Raw genomic sequence first — 19,635 nt, 5'->3', positions numbered from 1 at the left:
TTAGACAGGCCCATATTGCTGTTGAAATGTCTGTGTCATGTTCTTTCTTGTTTTTGTCTGTGTCGACAGCAGTTTCAAAAGTGAACACACAGTCACCAATTGTGTTTTTCGATTCGGACGGTCTTGTAAAAATGCCAAATTGTCAGGAAGTTTGAAGAAACAAGTATGAATGATAAAATCAGTGTTGTAGCTTTTTTGTAATTGCCAGCACAGTGAAAAAATTATTTATGGAATGTTGCTTTATGTTGTGCTCCACTGAACAACTATTTAATTTGACATTTGTTGGTCAATGCTGCAAGTGCATTTGTGTTCATCCACCGTACAGCGTGATAGGCATCATGCATTGTCACAAAATGCAGATGTTGCTCTCTTGACCTTGACTCCACAGCACTGCCAGTTTAGGCTGCGCTACATGAATTCAGTTTGGAGCTTAGTGCCTACATGTGAGCTTTAAGCTATTTCTTCCAGTAAGTCTGCATACAAACTTGGTAGGTTTTCATGTTAGTTGCTGGCTGGCCTGCAGACTAGCCCATCTGTTTTTTGAAAGCAGATATACATTTGTTCACTTTTTCTTGCATATGGGCCACATCCAAGAAACAGGATGTCTACCAACTGGAAAAACTGGGAATTCTCAGCACTTTTGAATAGTCTGGAAATACTCAGTGAAAACTAATAAAATTTGTGCTTCTATCAGGGAAAATTAGCTGTCATATTATTGAAAGGGAACGGAAGTCACCCTAATCCTGGCTCAAGTAAAAGAGAGAAATTGTAACGAATTGCCTTATACACCATGCTGTCGGTTGGAGGAGTTGCCAGTGTACAGTCAATGACCGATTTTCCAGACGCCCGATAATTTGGACGGCTTCATGGCACCACCACGTACCCCAGAGAGTTAATGTATAAGAATGTCTAAAATTTCAGATGTAAGGTGAAATTTTGACGTTCGATTTTCTGGACTTCTTGCTGTGATTGCACATCCAAAATGGCATTAATGAATGCCACCGCTTCCGCCATTTTCATTATCTCGCTGCCTCAAACTGGCGCTCTTGCACGCAGATCCGCTGGCAGCCGTAGTCACCACGACGACAACGCAAGGCCTAGCTGTTTCGACATTCGCTATTAAAGTTCTTGCCATTAGGTGCCATATTTTTCATTAAAAGGATTTGCCGCTGTCAGCAATGGCACCGACTCCGCCTCTGTAATCCTCGCGATTGACTTCGAAGCTTAGAAAGCACAATGCGTCGCATAATGCCAGTTCACGAAAGGCAGCTTCGCCTCAGCACAGCAATGTTACACGGTGAAGCATACGTGAAGTATTGAGGTGAAGCTTAACAAGCATGGGAGGGGGAAATTGTCACGGGACACAGTATGTATTCTCTAACTATATACGCATGCACCCACCGTCTTCTGTCACAGTACGAGCATTGATATGCCTAAGAAGTGTACTGGCAGACCTTCAGAGCTTTTTGGGACGCACCTGTGGCGATTTGAGCCCTTAATGGTAGTAAAAGACATGCATTTATTCTTTTGGTTTTTTTGGCCCCCAGGGAGTCCGAAAAATCGGACATTGACTGTACAGCTGGCCAATGAGTTGCTTCAAGTGGTCCGTGGGGCAAATGTGCGGCAGAACGAGGACGAGAATAATAAGGACCGTTTTATTGAGATATGAACGGAAAATGAACCATGCCGCCTCTTCTTTGAAAGAGCTTGAGCTCAAAAAGAAAAGTGTTCGCTGACACCAAGATGCAGGTGACCCTCATCCACACCAAAGTTAACTCTTATAAGCAGTGAAATGCAACACTGAGGCATTGTGTGTGGGCTGAGAGTATGCCAAGACAGTTGAGGTTGACTTTCCAGCTGCTGGGAGAATTTCACTTGTGACAAAGTTCGGGCCTAATACCAATGAGCTTGCTATCAGTTGACAGAAACAACTCATTTTTCGAAAATATTTACTTCTTTATGCATCTTGATTTATTCGTATTTGAAAATGTTTGACTCAGTTTGCAATGGACTTTACCATCTTTTTTTTCAGAGATATTTTATTCGCTGTGCATTTTACATAACCCCTCCCTTCAGTTTTCTATTTTGAATAAAATAAACATTACTCCTTACTATTCAAACTGGATTAAAACGTCTATTTATTTTTTAACATGCTTACTAGAGAGTGACAGCATCAAGTAACATGGTGTCAGACCGTCTTCACATAAAACGAAGTTCTGTGTCAATCAGGGAAATTTGTAAAGGCACTTAGGGAAAACCTGGAAAACTCAGGGAATTTGAATTATGTCATCTTGGTAGACACCCTGAAGAAATCAGAACCAAAATTTAAGAATGTCTGAATAATCGGTAGCCTGAAATATCATATTTGCCAGAAAGTAAGGGACTGTATTCCAGAAGCATACAGAAAAACTTGGCAACGCGATGCTGTGCACACGCACGCCTGACTGTGACCTGGTCACTCCATGTTTCAGCCATCGTCATGCTGCCTCTTCAGATAAAAGACAGTATGCAATCTATTTGTGCACCAAACCTTCATTCTCAAGTAACTCAAACAGACTTTGACTGCACTCTTATGGCCGAATGATCGCAGGTGTCTTTGCAGTAGTCGTCTGGCACTTCCCTCTCTTATTGTCACCCTTGTTGGTGCAGACATTGAGGGTGAGTTAGTGCCTTTTGAAGCTTCTTGACCATTCTGAGCAACAAAAAATTCACAGTACGAATAATTGAAGTCGCCCAGCACATTGTTGCGGTTTGACACATAGAGGAACAAATGCTGGATGCATGTAACTCTTGCTACAAACTGCAAATGCAACTTATGTGCAGCCTTTACAACTCAGCAGCATGGTTTGGTTTATCTGGTTATTTGGGTGCAGTCTGTAACTGCTGGAATCTTTACTAGTGTGAAACCAAGGCTAGGCTTTGCTAGTTTTGGTTTTGATGATGTGAGGGCCATTATGCCAGCGACATATTAAAGCAAAAATATAATGTATTTATTTGATTATAGGGTGGTGACTATTATAAGAGGGTGCCGGATAGAGGACCTGAGAAAAGGAAATATTGTCTTTTGGTGTGGCTTCACGGTATCGGTGCATGCTGCCATGAAGCCACACTATACGGTGAAATTTATGCTGCCTTGTAGCCACACCTAAAGGCAAAACTTGCGTATATGGCGCTGGGTGACTTCGAGGCTGAAGATTCTGGGGAAAAAAAACTTGCCTTATATTCAAATAAATACATTAATTCTTTCTGCTTGACTCAGTGTTCGAATTAGCACGAGGTCGTGCAGGTGGAATTTGAACTGTAAAGTGCCCGAAGTTATGGTCATTCTTATGCACATTAAGTCTATGGGGCCTGTGGTGGTGCCATGAAGCTGTCCAAATAATCGAGCAAGTCTGAATTGTTTTTTGGCAACTATGTAATCATGCAACTCTGTCAGGATCTCCCTGTCCCTTAAATATTTTACAACCCTTTCTGACTCTTGAAAGTTCTTCGATGTGGGCAGTTTAGTGCAACCATATACCGAGCTAAGTATCTTTTTCTCTTTCAGATGGGGTGCCCGAGCAAGATAATTCTTCATTATGATTTTTGTCCTGTGGAGCAGAAGGTCGACAGGAAGTCCAAGATCAGCCTTGAGTGCACAACAATGTTGAAAAAATTGCTCAGCCTTGCAACTGTCATGTTTGCCGAGAAGAGCAAGCAGGTTAGACAATGTTATGAATTATACACATTATGCATGCTGTATTACAGTCGAACCCATTTATAACAATACCAGTTTTAGCAATATATTGGTTATAACAACGAGAAGCTGCTGCACCGTCAACTTTTGTATGTTTTCAATGGTGAAATAACCTGCTTACTACAATGCCCTGATGCTGTATTACCAGTTAGGTACAATGATGAAGTCTGGCTGCTGGGTGTCTGTGCTGAAAGGTAGTGAAATGCGAAATCCCTGAAAAAGAAAAATAGCATATTACATGTTCCCCGTTATACTGATAGCTGAATACCGTACAAAAGCTTCATTCGCTTAAAGCAGTGAGTGCAGAGAATATTCGCTAGGACGAAAAACTACCACCAGCATGGTCATAATTGTGGTAGCAGTGTTAATTGTATGACTAAACTGCCCTCAGTATATATTGTAAATTCGACTGAAATATGGTGCATGTGCAAAAAATATTGTAGATGGTCAGCTCAGGTGAGGTTGTTGTTACAGAAGCCAAAGAGAAAACGAGAAATTCGAGCCGTTGCATGGTGGACCGCTGCTTCAATGGTCGCCACGTACTCATTTTCCAGCCATCTGTGCGTGCCTCTTTCCCGTCGCCCTTCCACCCCTCCAAACACAAATGGGCTGTCCCCATAGCTCTAAGCCGCCTCACCCATCAAAACACGAATAGACCGCACCAACTGCGCTGCTCGCAGATTGCCGCTCGCTCCTCATTCAGCACAGTTCTGCAAAGAGCTTAATCGCTCGCATTCGTCTTTGTTGGCTGGATTGAAATCGTTCCTGGTCACGCAGTTTCTCAGCCTGATTTGACCAACAGTTTGTTTGACTCGCCGCCGAAGCGGAAGATGGCTGATGCGCCTGCGGATCATCGGCAATGCACGACGTTGCTGGTTAAAAAAAAAGCGCACCGCTATATATTTGGAAACTAAGTGCTTCTAACTGATGAAGCAATTGTCGCGAACGTGCTTGCATTGGATAGCAGCGGCCACAACGACAGTGATGACACGGTAGGGCAGGCTACCTCAACGTTGTCCTCACAGGAGGCCCGGCAGAGGATTCAGTCCCTCCGGGGATTTCGTTTTCGCGAGGAACCTTCCGCTGCACTACATGGAGCACCTGGATGCCTTGGAGAAGGATGTTGGCAAGCTTCGCGTAAAGCATGCAAGGCTGACAGTGATAGGGTTTTCTCGTGCAAGCCAGTGAGAAGTACGTGGTGAGGTGCTTGTGGCGATCTCGCCTCAGCGTTTCTTCTTGATTTCTCAAGCTGACAGGCTGCCGTGGCAGCCTTCTCACAATTTTTGAAAGGCCCCTTTTGGGGCCATCAAAGCAATGCTTTGGCGGTGCTCGCATGTCACTTGCCACCCATGACCCCTCTTTGCAGTTATATCAGTGCCATTCTTTAACGCTGACAGCCATAGCTTGTTACACACGATCGGAGTACCCAGGAAGCAGTTAAACGAGTGAACACAATCTGCAGCCAGATGGAGGAAGGTGGCAGGGAGGCACACTGGCCTGCCTGCCATTATAGTTTTCTCACAACAGTTCTGTCATCCCCCTATTTTTATTTTTTCATGCAACTTGGTTATAACAATGGAATTTCGTGGCACTTGAATATTGTTATAAGTATGTTCGACTATATCCAGTATTTTTTGTTATCGCTCCTGTTTTAATTATTTCTTTTTATTACTGAAAAAAAATTTGTTCCGTATTTTGCCCATTGTCCATTTGAGGTTCTAGCTGCAACAGTTGCGTGAGAATAGGACAGGCCTTCTAGTTTATGCTAAAGGGATCTGACAAGGCTGCAGAGTTCTGTGAAAGCAATTACAGTCGGACCTTGTTATAATGAAGTTGCATTCAACAAAAAATACTTTCGTAATGTCCAGTATTCATGTATAAGCATTGGTACCGGCGAGGGAAAAAAGTTGTGATTGGACCTGTGTGAAAACACAAGCATGACGCCTTCCACAGGCCAACAGAGGGTCTCTTGTCGATTATGATGGCCATTGGGCAACTTGCTGTGCCCATTGCCAATACATGGCATGCAAACAATAATAAATTGCAAATGCACTCATTTAACTGTTAACATGCATCTGTGGGATTACACAAGGTTGGTGGGCTAACTTGTTCACTGTGGACCAGCAAAGCCGCGTGTTGGAGGAAACGTGTGTGAGTCCAGATTGTGCTGTTTGAAGTCGATCTTGCTGTGTAGTTGACAATTCTTTCAATCAGGACGCATATTTTAAGCTACGGAGTGGACAAATACAGTTAAACCTCGATATAAAAAACTTCAATATAATGAAATTCTCAATATAATGAAGTATTTAACTTTTCATAACCTCTTGGTCCACAGAACATTTAGAACCTCAATATAACAAGGTGTGTTTGTACGTAAATTTAATATAATTGACGTTTCGCTTCCACCACAGAGGAAAGCCAAGACACTAAATGGAATCTTCCGCGGACGTCAATGGCAAAATGATTGAATTACAAGCGTCTGCTTGCAAACGCACTTCTCAATTTGTGCACGGCACAACAAGAGTAACCGCCGAAGTGGAGCTGCAAAATGTTCTTTATAAAGTCCAAGTGCGATGAGATCCTATCGCGGCCCGTGCACTTCGTGCTTCAGGTGCGAGTGAAAGTGTGGAGGGAGAGACAAGAAAGATGGTGGCTGCACGAGTGCTGTGATTTCTGGCGTTCGTCTCGGCTGTGGCTGCACATGGCTGTAAGCATGGCTGAGTGCATATGCAGCTGTGCACCCTGCTTTAGAGGTAATCTGCCGTGTGTGGAAAGAGTGGGCATGCCGAGACGGCGTGGCATCTTGTTAGCTGTCTTCCCGCACGTTTCGTATTGGAGGTTGTGTAATTTTGAGTTTCGGTGACTCAGAACGAGAGGCAGATGAAGCATTCACTCCCTGCTGCTGGTGCTTTTCATGATAGCATCATTCCAGTGTGGGCAATGCTGTCAGCTGCGGGGCAGGAGTGCACACGAAAGCATGGCTGGCTTCACTTAAATTCGTACCGCTGATGTGAAGATATCGTCTATGTGGCGTGAAATCGTATCATTCATCACCGACTCCCAAATACATCAAAATAACTTGTTTCTCATTGAAATTTACTTTTTTCTATTGCCCGATAATTAGGGAAATTCTACAGCCCCTTTTCTTGTAAGAAAAATTGATCTGCGACTGTACTTTGTGCGGTTCTCATCCGTGCTCCTGGGACAAAGGAACGGCAACACAGTAATGCCAACAATCACAAGGGCATTTATTGCACCTTTCATAGATGAATGCCTGCTAGCCAAGTTGCTATCCCCAAAACATGCCGATGGGCGCGCGACAAATCTAGGAAGTCCGTTTCACTGCTACCGGATAGCGAGCGAATATGTTCGTCCCATGCTGGATCCCAACGCCTGGTCGTTTGCGTGTACGGTCACACGAATGGTTGGCGCGTTCGCACGAGGCTTCACGAGACGGTCTCGCGGAAGCATGAATCGGTGCACGCGCGGGACGTCCGCGGTGTTCGCAGGACGTCCGCGGCATTCGTCAACCTACAGCCAAAGAGGAAGAGCCTTCCTTTTCCGCGGCCAAGTAACCCCACCGTGAGGCGGCGTTAGCAGCACAACACTCGCGCCATCTCTCGTACTGCGCTTCAACCACAGCGACCGCCACAGGCACCAGGCCCCGCGGCGAAGCCGGATCACAGGAGACGGGAGCTATGCGGGAAAACGTGTCAGGGGACGCATGAGGGTCGCGCATCCCCACAAGTTATGTGCATAAAAGGTTCAATTTCAACACAACCAAATTTCGATATAACAAAGCAAATTGCCAATTTTACCTACTTTGGTATATCGAGGTTTAACTGTATTTGCTTAGTTCTAACCAATATTTTTTTGGGTCTTGCAATTTATGCTTTATTATAGCAGTAGAATATGCACTCCATGAAATAAATTATGGCCAACCAAATTTTAGATTTACTTCCTTATAGCTGATAATTTGTTTTATCTGTGTTTATTATACCCAAATTCAACTGTACAAATGAAGGAATTTTTACTTTAGCCCTTCCTGTGCCAAGGACGAATCGCACTCTTCCAGGTGTCTCCTCCAAAATATGCCTGTGACAAGTTTCACTCGTCCAGGGAGTTTGTTTCATTTACTGAGTGCCATAGATGAGTGGTCATCGTTCCATCATTTGATGCGAATGCTATGCTATTAAATGGCACCAGCTTCAGAGATGACAAAGTTTTTGAGGGCTCAGTTGGCAGAAGCAAAGCGAAAGCCTGTTTTCCTGAGTTTTAAATATGGCGGCGTGGAGGAGGCAGCGGCAGCGATAACCACCATGTTTTCAGTGCTGGAATCGTGATGTTCTTGGATGTTTCTTCACCACAAGTAAACGAAGTAAAGTAAAGTAAAGCTTTAGGCAGTTGTGTTTGGAACTTTAACTCAGTACTAATAATAGGGAGGTAGGTTTGGAGCTTCTGGCGACCTCTCTAGTATGGACTCGGCTCCACAAAAAACACTTTGCCACCAGCGCCTCTTCGCTTTCCTTTCCATGCCGTGCCAGCAATAAAACATAGCATAGAGGACAATAAAAACACGCTTGACTTCTGCTCCAAGAAACATTCCGCTTCATACAGACTGTTTCTGTGACCATTTCTGTCTGCAATTTGTGAATATGAAAAAATAATTCACAGTAGAAGACAGCAGAAAATAACAAATGAACTGCTGATTTTGCAATAATGAAAGCTGCCCACAATGAATCAGCCGTTGAAAGATTCAGGAAATTTTGGTGGGTTTCTAAAACAAACATTGGCACAGAAAAGGATAACATATGTTGTCCCCCTTATGCACCTAATGCACCTACACTGTCTCTGATCTTTAGGCCTCTTTAGAGCCATCCTCATATTTCACATGTTAATAGTGTTGTTGCCATTGTTTGGTTATACTTGACCATTTTGCCATTGAAAATCACAGGTACTGATCCTGAAGAAAAGTTCTGTGCTTTTTAAACTACATTTGCACCAAGAATAAATGTTACTCCTGCAAAAGCATTTTCTAAAATGAAGGCATCTTGCCACTATGTTGCAGTAAAATGATTGAGACTTTGTTCATATCTAAACTAACTTGTGATACAAAGAGCTCGGCACATGCATTTTGCGGACAACTGTACATAGAAGCTCTAGTGCATTCTTTTTTTCTTACTTGCATCTCTGTATGACACATTTATGGATATATTTTGCTGGATGCTGCCACTGTGGGCGTTTTCACTTTGTCAAGGGTACAGACATGCGAGAGGTGTGTCGCCTTGCCTGACATTTGTGTGCATATGTGAGCTGCGAGAAAAAAATATGGGGACTGCACCTAGGTACTACGAAGGAGGGCACACTTTGCTCTATTTGTCCCTAGTTGATGGCAGTGCGCATTATGCGAGAACGCACGTTTAACTTCCATCCAAACGGGATCACAACATCCGATACAGAGTCCATAATGATGAAGCATACAACAAATTTGCAGTAACGTGTCATTATTCATAGGTCTGCGGTAGCTAAAGCCCCGTGCTTCATGCAGGGTCACTTCGCTCCCCTTGACAGGAAACCCTCCATGTCAGGCCTGGAGTTAAAGCATAGGTAAACAACAACTACATGATGTTCAAGAAACTCACAGTAACAACGTGTCATTTATAGGTCTGCAGCCACTAAAACGACATCTACCTAAGCCACCCCCGCCTCATCGCTTCACTCCCCTTGGCAAGAACTTTCCATGTCAGGCCTAGCAGCGAGACGTAAATATAAACAAGAACTACGGGGAAAGTCAAAGGGGAAAATAAAATAATAATTCAGGTATAAAAAAGAGAAACGTCAAACATGTGATTTGAACTACTTACTTCCCATTCATGAGCACAGTACTGTGTCTGCTATGCCACGAATGACAAGATCAAATAAGAGATCTTATTCCAGGGTATTTATCTACGGTCATGCAGTTCAGCCCACTAAGGATTAACGGAGCAAAGTGTGCTCTCCATAGCGCCTAGGAACAATCCCCAGATTTTTCTCTCACAACTCACGCATACACATAAGGGTCAGGAAAACACAGCGTCTCTCTTGTGTGTCTCCAACCATGACAAAATGGAAACATGCATCACTGTGGGGAAACCATCTACTGTAGCCATATCAGCATCTGCCACAATATTGCACAACAGCACACTGAGCTTTGCTGGGTCTGTGATTTGCCAGTAAGAGTGCTTGGTAGTCGGGCAGGCTGTTTTTTGTCAATCGCTCTCGTGACAGCTCATCCAAACAGCTGTTTCCAAGTGTTGCAGCAGTCTATTTGCGTTAGCTTGATTACCAAGGTCATGGTGTGTACATTGTCCTTTTCCCCAAGGGCCCACTGTCGCCTCCTGCGGGCAGATGTGGTAGCAGCGCTGGAACAGGAGGAGGGCGGGGCACTGCTGTTAGCGGCACGCCTCCTTCGGGTAAAAGTGGCGGTGGTGGTGGGTCCAGTGGAACACGTGCCAATGCTGGAGGCACCCCACCCTCGGGCAAGAGTGCAGCAAGTCGCGCCATCGGCCGTAGCCCATCAACACGCACAGCCCAGCGGCCCACGTTGCAGCAGGTGCAGCAGGCGCAGGTGCTGGAAAACGCTGCCGATGGGTCGGCAGCCACTACAGCCTCTGGCACTGACCAGCACGTATTCGTGGTCCCCATGGGCATGGCACCGCGAGCTCACAAGCAGGCGGGGGTACCGGGCATGCCCACAAACATCACGCATCAGGAGCAGCTGGATGTGAGTTCTCAACGACTATTTTTACAAGCTTGAGTAACTCTTTCATGTACAGAACTTTGAATCTATGCAAAGATGAAATAGCGTTGGAAAAAAAAAGAAATACTGGGAAGAGTGATTTAATAAAGCACAGTGAATAAGAAAAAATCACATTATTTCATAATAGCTAAGTGGATTTGAGGGGTCAGCTCTCAAGACGGTCATGCTGGAATGGTTCTGTGAATTCTGCATAGGACACCACGAAACAGCTCTCGTGCTTCTAATACATTTAATTGGATTTGTTGGTTTGCCATGGTGCAATACCAGTGCCAGGGACAGGGACATGTGGCAAAGGCAGCACTACATGGTGCTGATTGATGTGCTTTCTCATATAGGGTACAGCATTGTATGTGCTGCCTTCTCATGCTGCTCTTAATTATTTTCTTTTATTAGCCCCTTCTATGCCACCACTACATTCAGGTGCATAAGAGGTTCATTGCTTTTGTCAAGCAAACAAAAGCAACAACAACAAAAAACCACCATATGACAGGCATTGGTGCATAACTTTAGAATTAGTATATATTTAAACTTTGATGTAACGAATTTAAATATAACAAGTCCTTGATTTCACTGATTGTTTACTGTTCATGACGTTATGTCTGTAGAGCACCATATATTTATAGCTGTAATATAAGGAAGTTTTAATCTGTGATTTCGATGTAAAAAGAGCTTTTTTCACTGCCGCAAAGGAAGACCACGGCATTAAATTGAAACCAGGTTGCAGGTACAAGAGACCGAATGGTTGAATTAGGTATAGTTGTTTGTGCACATTCTGCATTCGGCGATGACCAGTTTATCTCTATAACTGGCGATTTGTCTCTGCACCGCATCGATACTGCACTGTTCAAAGGTGAAGCCATCCTTAGATGTGGACTGGGGTGTAGTGCCATGTGTAAGGACGGGCGATGAAAAAACAAAAGAAAGAAAGAAGAAACTACTACAGGTTGTCTACCAACCGGGGAAACCGGGAAGTCTCAGGGAACTTGAATAATCTGCAAATACTCAGGGTAAACTCAGGGAATTTGTGCTTCTATCAGGGAAAATTAGCTGTAACATTATTTAAAGGTAATGAAAGCCGTGTTAATGCTGGCTCCAGTAACAGAGGAATCGCAACGAATCGTAATTGATGCCGTGTCATCGGCACGAGGTATTGCCAGAGTAATTAACAACCAATTTTCCAGACGCCCGATTTTTCGAACATGCCCGATAATTCGCACGGCTTTGCAGCACCACCACATACTCCATATAGTCACTGTATATTGCCCTGACTGCAGGTCTGAAATGACATTAATCAAAGCATAGAGTTTCTCACTATAACACCTAGAGGGAAATCTGGCGCCACCGTCTATGGGAGCTTCTTAAGGGACGCTGTGCCATCATGGGAATGATGGTATATGTGTCTGCGAGGCATGTGTTGGCTGGTGTTGTAAGAGGCTTCGTCTGAAACGTGGATATGGCTACACAAATGTGTTCTTAAAGTAAGATCTTCATAAAATGGTTCTATTCAAACAAATTGCATCTTTACTCACCTACAATGCTTGACGAAGGGAAGAAAAGCAAGAACAGACGACAAACTGTTTTAAAGTGAGTGAGAATATTGTCGTGGGGGGGGGGGGGGTATTCTCCAACTTTAGCGGCCCGCTGATACTTTTTACATATAATATAATTGTACATGCAATAACAAGTTCCTATAGTTAAACAAAACATGTTTTGTGTCATAATAAAGCTAAAACAGATTTTTACGTGCAGTTTTAGTAAAATATGAATCATTGCGACAGACGTAATGGTGCTTGCCTGGCTCTCTGAGAATGATGCCAATCTGAAGTCACAATATACTGGCATTCCCATGCATACCACAGCGCAGCAGCGCCAGATTTCCCTATAGGTAATATAGTGAGAAACTCTATGAATCAAAGCCACCACCGTCACCATTTTGATTATCTCGCCGCCTCGAACCGGCACTCTCGCGCACACATCCGCTGGCAGCCGTAGCTACCACCACGGCAACGTTAGGCCTAGCCGCTTCTACGTTCGCTATTAAGCTTCTTGCCGTGCTGTTCCGTGTTTTTCATTAAAAGAATCCGCCGCTGTGAGAAATGGCACCGACTCCGCCTTTGTAATCCTCGCGATTGGCTTCAAAGCTCGCAGAACACAACGTGTTGCGTAATTCCAGTCTCCGAAAGTTAGCTTCGCCTCTGTACAGCAGTATTACGCGGTGAAGCATAACAAGCGTGGGAAGGGGCAATTGTCACGAGACACAGTACGTATTCCTTAATTATACACGCGTGCACCCCCGTCTCCTGTCACAGTACGAGCACCGATACGCCTAATAAGCGTACTGGCAGGCCTTAAGAGCCTTTTCGGATGTGCCTGTGGCAATTTTAGCCCTTAAGGGCAGTTAAAGACATGCATTCATTTTTTTCGGACTTCCTGATTTTTCGGATGTTTTTGCGGCCCCTAGCGAGTCCGAAAAATCGGACGTTAACTGTACAATTGACCAAAGGATGCTTCAAATGATCCATGGGGTGAACGCGTAGCAAAAGGAGGATGAGAACAGAAAGGACCGACGCACTGAGGAATTAACGGGAAAGGAAGCATGCTGCCACCTCTTTGAAGGAGCTTCAGATCAAAAAACAAAGTGTTGGCTGACGTCGAGATGCAAGTGTCCCTCATACAAACCAAAATGAACTCTTTAAAGCAGTGACACCCATTACTGAGATGTTGTGTACGGGCTGAGAGTATGTCAGGACAGTTGAGGTTGACTTCCCAGCTGCTGAGAGAGAATCTTAGTTGTGACAAAGTTCAAGCCTCATACCAATGAGCTTGCTATGAGTTGATAGAAATAGCTCATATTGAAAAATATTTAATTATGTATGCATCTCCTGTTCATTCGCATTTGAAAATGTTCGATTCAATTTGGAATGGGTTTTACCATTTTTTTCGCTGTGCATTTTACTAACACCTTCCTTCTGTTTTCTTTTTAAATAAAATAGATATTACTCCTTACTATTCAAACTGGATTAAGTCATTTTTTTTGTTTCAACATGCTTACTAGACAGTGACAGCATCAGGAAACATTTTGTCAGCCTGTCTTGACATAAAACAAAGTTCTGGCTCATTCACGGAATTTTGCAAAGGAGCTCAGGGGTAACCTGGAAAACTCAGGGAATTTGGAAATGTCAACTTGGTAGACGCCTTGTACTAATGTTTTTATGTGAAATGTGAATGTGAATGTTGCAGTTGATAACACCGGAAAACTTTACAGGCCGCATTGTGAGGACCAGAGATTACTGCACAGACATTCTCTGGGAGTGCAAAAAGCATTGGTGCGTGGTTTACACCCCATGCAGTGGCAGACGTTGCTTTGTAAAGCTTGACAGTACAAGCCACGTGGCACTAGGAAACGAGTTTCTTGATGTTGCCAATGTGACCTGCAAGCTTCCTGACAAATTATTAATTCTAGAAACAGCCAGGAAGGACACTGCTACACCTCTATGCACCTTGTCACTACTGTAGAAAGAGGGTGATGTGTGCCCAATGCATGGATAATTTCCTTGACATTTCTCCTCTGAAAGAAACGGGTCTGAATTTAGATATGTTAAAGGTGTGGCCCTCACAGAAGCTGCCGCACTCACAGGCTGCTAGTCGACAGCACTGAGGCCCAGCACGTGAGGCAGCTCGCAAAACACGGTGCAACTACTTGAGCAGTTGGGTCTCGCCAAATTGGCTTTTTGCGATCACTCGATAATAAAAAAATTTTTGCAGCCTCTTCTGTGTAAGAAAAAATCCATTAGTGACTGTACTTATTTGAGTAAAAGGTCAAATTTCCATGTAACGAAGCAAATTTGCAATTTTACTGACTTTGATATAACCAGGTTTCACTGTGCTACTTACAGAAGAAAGTACAGTACTTCAGTGTAAGAAATTTTCAGTCTAATGAAGTAGAGTGCCGATTTTTACAACTTTGTTAAATGGATGCTTAACTGTACGACCCACTGAAATTAGGAGCAGTAAGTTGGAAAAATAGCGCAGTTTAAGGGCAAGGAAGAAAATATATTCTGGTGCGACTAAAAAGGAAGTCGCGAAATGAGCGTTATTCTTTGAAAAAATGAACAGCCCTGAAATTCACTCGGAAGCTTAGTTGTGAATTTTTCATTCGCTTAAAGACTTACTGTGCATAGGCTGAGCCATGAGCTTGTCTGCTGCATAATGTATTTGCTAGCACTGCCAATGAAATGTACGTTGGAGGACCAAATGTTAAAATGGAAAGGAAGTACTAATTGAGGTGGTAGTCAATTTTATTATGGCACTTGGACCTTGTGAGACAGATCTTGGCAACGATGAGGAGTGGAGAAGAGTTCAGTGAAGGTGAGAAAACATGTTGATGATGGCCCTAAACTGTTCCATTGCAATGAGAAAGGAGAGAAATCGTGATGGCAGGCTGAACTGAAGTGCTATAGCAATTTGATGAAAGTTGATGCAGTAAAGAAGTATTTGACGCTTCCTTCCACATTCGGTACAGTATTGACTGAAACAGAAAAAAAAATCATCCACCTGAGAGTAGCACAAAGTCACAAAGGAAACCCATGCGGGTTTCTCGTAGAGAGAGCTTTGCAGCTAAAGAAATATTTGTCCTGGTCTTTGTATAAAACCTGGGACCAGCGCATTTCCAGGGTAGTTGCTATACCAACTGAACTAGCCAGAAGGTTGGCATATCACACAGCGAGGCTGAATTAACCGACAACTTGAAGCACAGGGACAGTGAATATGGCAAATCAGTTCTCTGGAAGCTCGCAAGGAGGATGACATTTTTTTTCCTTTCATAAAACCTCCACCATCTTGCGGGTTTTTGCAGAACTGATTTGTGATATACAGTGTGCTCTGTTCTTTTCTTTGGTGACTTGAGCTCCCTTTTCCACTTCTACAGAGGTTGCTGTTATAGGATGCTTTCTTGCTTGAAACGATGTACTGTGCAATGTAGAGTGGTTTCTGTTAAATCCAATTGCTTGCCAAGCTTTGGACATGCAGTGTTTAAATGGTGTAGCAGGCAAAAAACATAGCTGAAACCATTCACCCAGGTTGGTGCATGAGTGCTCCAGTCTATTAAGATGCACACAGACTTAACGGAGACTTTGTGGTTTCAGGCTAACCATGAGATATGTCAGCATACTGAGGTGACCATGCTATGAATTGATGTAAAAGCGCGCTGTGCTCCCACAGCGACTGATTCCCGGACACAGGCGAGGCATGCGCCTGCGTGCGGTGCGCAAGCCCTTGGTGGTCCAGCGGCCCCTGCTACCCCGTGCCGACAGGCGTCCTGTCACACTGGTGCAGCTGCTGCCTTCGACCCAAGCCACGCTGGCTGCTGTGGTGCAGCCCTTGGCATCAGATCCCCTGCCCCAAGGCAAGGGGATTGTCAAGCTCATCCACCCAGCAGGTAAATATGCTTTGGCTGTTTGAAAGGTTGTAGAGATTCTCGTAATGTTACCTGGAGATAAAACCTGGCATTTGCTGACTGTGCGAGTTTTCTAATGGGCAGTGCGCCAATGTGGGAATACCAAGATGTGGGTGGTTCAGTCCAGCGTGAAATGTGGCTTGGCCTATAATATAATCATGGCTGCACAAGTGAAGCTTTTGTAGAACAAAATCTTCATACACTTAAAGCTTGTTAATTCAGATTTCTAGGGACCGAAGAAAATTTCCTAATTAACTTAATGTCCAAATGATCGAACGAACAAACACAAGATGCACTACTTGCATCAACATACCTTCACAAAGTAATCAAGGATGCTTGTCTGCTTTCTCGCAGCAGTTCTCACAGATACTATTTTTCTAAGTCCTTCTAGGTGCTCAGCAGCTCGCATGCTTACTGCAGTGTCCCAACAAAATTCTAACGCAATGAGGGCCCCTGCATCTTCTTTCACAGTGCGAGGGGGCTGAGCCTGCTCTTCTCATGTTAAGAATCTTCGCCGCTCAATGTGCTGTCCTTGCCAATTGGCTATAGCAACGGCATCATCAGTACCGACGTAATCGTCAGCTGTCACTGCATCAGGCAGAACACCTCCAAAATTCTGGCAGTCATCTGCATTGTCATCTGGCAACACTTTTGCGACTGTGTCTAAAACAGTCAGTGATGACGGGCATGAGGATGTTTTTTCCAAATGTATAAAAGAATGTGAAATGTGCTTTGAAGACTCACATTGTAATGTTTGCCGTCTTTATTGTACAGGAGTTCCAGCCCTTGTCCATCAGTTGGAGGGCCAATGTTTTGTTCGGTGGCACTAATATATGTGCACTGCAGTTGTCAAGCACAATTAATACCTTGCAGTTTTTCGTGGAAAACTGTCAGTCTAACTTTTGCAAAAACATATTCCAACTTGTAAGAAGAAGAGGTGCAGAGATGCAAGGGTGACAGAGAAAAACATCTGCATCCAGCTTTGAAAATTTTCCAACGCCATCCACATCTTTCTGTTGGTATTCCACTGGAAGTTCACCAATGTTCTTGAAGCACCATGGCTTTTGAGCATTACCGACGATGAGAAGCGGCAAGCACTCTTTCCTTGTCATATTCGTGCCGAAAAGTATGGTCACTCGTTCCTTGTGTCTTTTTCCACCGATGCACGGATCTCCTTTCATTGTCACACTTTTGTGTGGCTAAGCCCTGAGGAACCGTGCTATTTCATCAGTATTTAATATATCATTTGGGTCGTAGGTGGCAATGTGCTCGAGCAGCTGAGCATTTCTACAGTTGTTGTTGACGTCCTTGTTCACAGCATCTCCTGCACTACATACTGTCTTGAAAATGAGACCATGCCTCTCTCTCAAGTGTACACACCGCCCTTCCGACACTTTGAAAGAATCAATTTGTGTCATCAGTGCAAACCTCTAGGCTTGCGCCATGATGAGGACTTCACTCAATGGCAGGTTTGCACTGTGCGAGTTGACAACCCACCAAAGCAAGGCTTCTTCCATCTCTGAATGAGCTGCTGTGCGGCCACTTTCGTGATGCACAGAACTTTTTGCTTTCAAATGCTTGAAGAATCTGTTTTTCGTTTTCTACATATGTGCACAGGGTACTTCTTTTTGCATCGTACACATCATGGCTATGTGTTGTGTGAGCACATCCTTCAGGGCCCACAAAATTTGCATTTTGGTAGCTGAGTCCTTGGCCTCGTACTTGGGCCGCTTTGCCGACATTGCTATCAGTGAAAAGTACAGTGACATGGATGCACAGTAGAAAAGCACAAGCAATCAAGTTTGATAAATTTGCTGTCACTAAATCCAACGTTCCTCAGTAAAACTGCATGCAAGGATGCAGCGCACCAACAACAACGAAGTGGCAAAATGGCACCACCAAGACACGAAAAAACAAGGAAAAGCATTCATTTAGCCTCAAATCAAGCCAAGTTGATATCTGATGTTTGTAGCAATGCTGCACTTTGGTTTCACTTTGGTGCCACATTTGCCTTATTTTTGTTTTAGAGCCTCGGTAGCTATCCGAAATTGATCTAATTATTCGATGTGCATTCAAATCCATCTCCAGCAAGAAGGATACATTGGTTTTTACAGTGAGTGATTGAAAATCCAGCATAATATAGGGTCCAGGATGTCAGCATTTTCTTTTATCATGTGCGTCATGATGCCATCTGGCCCAACTGCCTTGTTGAGTAACATCTTGGCAACAATAGTTATTACATCTTCTAGTTCAATATCATAAGCTACAAAAGAGTTTTGAGTGAAATCAGAAAGGTACATTTGTAGAGTGCATTCTTCAAATTGAGATGCTAAATGTGCACCTACGCTAGTTAGATATGTATTGAAGCTGTTTGCTATCTGTTCATTAACGACGTCGGGTACAACTCACGGAGATCTGGATTCACCTACTACTTCTTTTACAATTTCCCAAAATTTCTTTGCATTTCCATTAGCTTGCTCGATGAGACCGGAGTAATATTCCTTTTTCCTTATTCTCATAATTGACACCGATTGATTTGGTACCATTTTAACTGACCTAAATAATACTCATTATTCATATGCTTTTTTCCATTTTTGATACCAGGTAGCTTTTTCTTTAGTAATAAAAGGATTTCATTAGTCGTCTTTGGACATACTGGTTTTTATATTAATACTGTTTAATATATGTTCAACTATGCTCGATTACAGACAAGAAAGTTTATTAAATTACTGAATTCTATGTCAACTTCCTAGTTGTATATTTTATAAGTGTCAATTTGCAAAATATAGTTATGCAATGCTTTGTAATCTATCCTACTTGGTTTCGTAACTCTAGGTCACGCGTGTTTTGGCAAATTGTGTGTGGTGACAAAAATTTGCTGGTGATGAGAAAGAGGTTGCTCATAAACAGCTGCACTTACGTATGGTGTTATATTGCCTATAGCATGGTCGAGTAAGGTCACTGAGGCACTTGTTACACGTGTTGGGATTGTAATGGCATTTTCACAATTAAACGAATTTAGTAGGTTTGTGTATTTATAATTATTTATAATTAATTGTGTTCATAGTATCTGTATTGAAATCGCTGGCAATCACCATGGGCGCAATGTGGTGTTTAGTTTAAGTGAACAAAATGTTTTCAAGTTTATCAGGAAAAGAAGTCTGACTGGAGTTCGGAGTTGGTAGATAACACCTATGGTTACATTTCGCTCAATTTTTACAAACAAACCCTCTATGTCATTTGAACCGCACGATAGTGAAGACAAGCTCACATATGAGCTATCTTTATTAATGAAAAGAGCAATTCCCCCTCCATGTGAGTTAGAGTCGCATTGGTTAGATATTGGCTCATAGCCCAGAATGATTACATTTTCAATTTTATTTTTAACCAAGTTTCAGTGATGGCTATTACGCTGAATGATTGACTCTGCTGTGAGAGAAGTGTCACTAAGTGGTATAAGTTTTTATTTGTACTGTGTATGTTACAGTGGAAAACAGAGAAATTGCAATTGAGACAGTGCTGACCAACTTGTGTTATAACGTAAGCCATTGTTTCCATTAAAGCGATAAAAATTAGGTATGATTGATCAGCACGTTAGGCAACCTTGGCAAGATCTTTTTCACAAGTTACATGCAGCTAGAATTT

The 19,635-nt window shown here is 43.3% G+C and overlaps 1 protein-coding gene across 2 annotated transcripts in view; it reads left to right on the top strand.

Annotated features, from left to right (window-relative positions):
- Positions 1–19,635, top strand: part of crm (cramped chromatin regulator) — a 64,734-nt gene that overhangs the window by 22,205 nt on the left and 22,894 nt on the right. For both annotated transcript variants that reach the window (XM_075689572.1, XM_075689573.1), the window contains exons 11-13: positions 3,548–3,700; positions 10,098–10,499; positions 15,756–15,972. In XM_075689572.1, coding sequence (XP_075545687.1) covers positions 3,548–3,700; positions 10,098–10,499; positions 15,756–15,972 — 772 coding nt within the window. The remainder of the gene's footprint in view (positions 1–3,547; positions 3,701–10,097; positions 10,500–15,755; positions 15,973–19,635) is intronic.

This window comes from Dermacentor variabilis, chromosome 4 (assembly GCF_050947875.1).
Source record: "Dermacentor variabilis isolate Ectoservices chromosome 4, ASM5094787v1, whole genome shotgun sequence".
Lineage (NCBI taxonomy): Eukaryota > Metazoa > Arthropoda > Arachnida > Ixodida > Ixodidae > Dermacentor > Dermacentor variabilis.
Note: the sequence above shows the minus strand (reverse complement) of the source record. Positions and strands in the feature narration are given on the sequence as shown.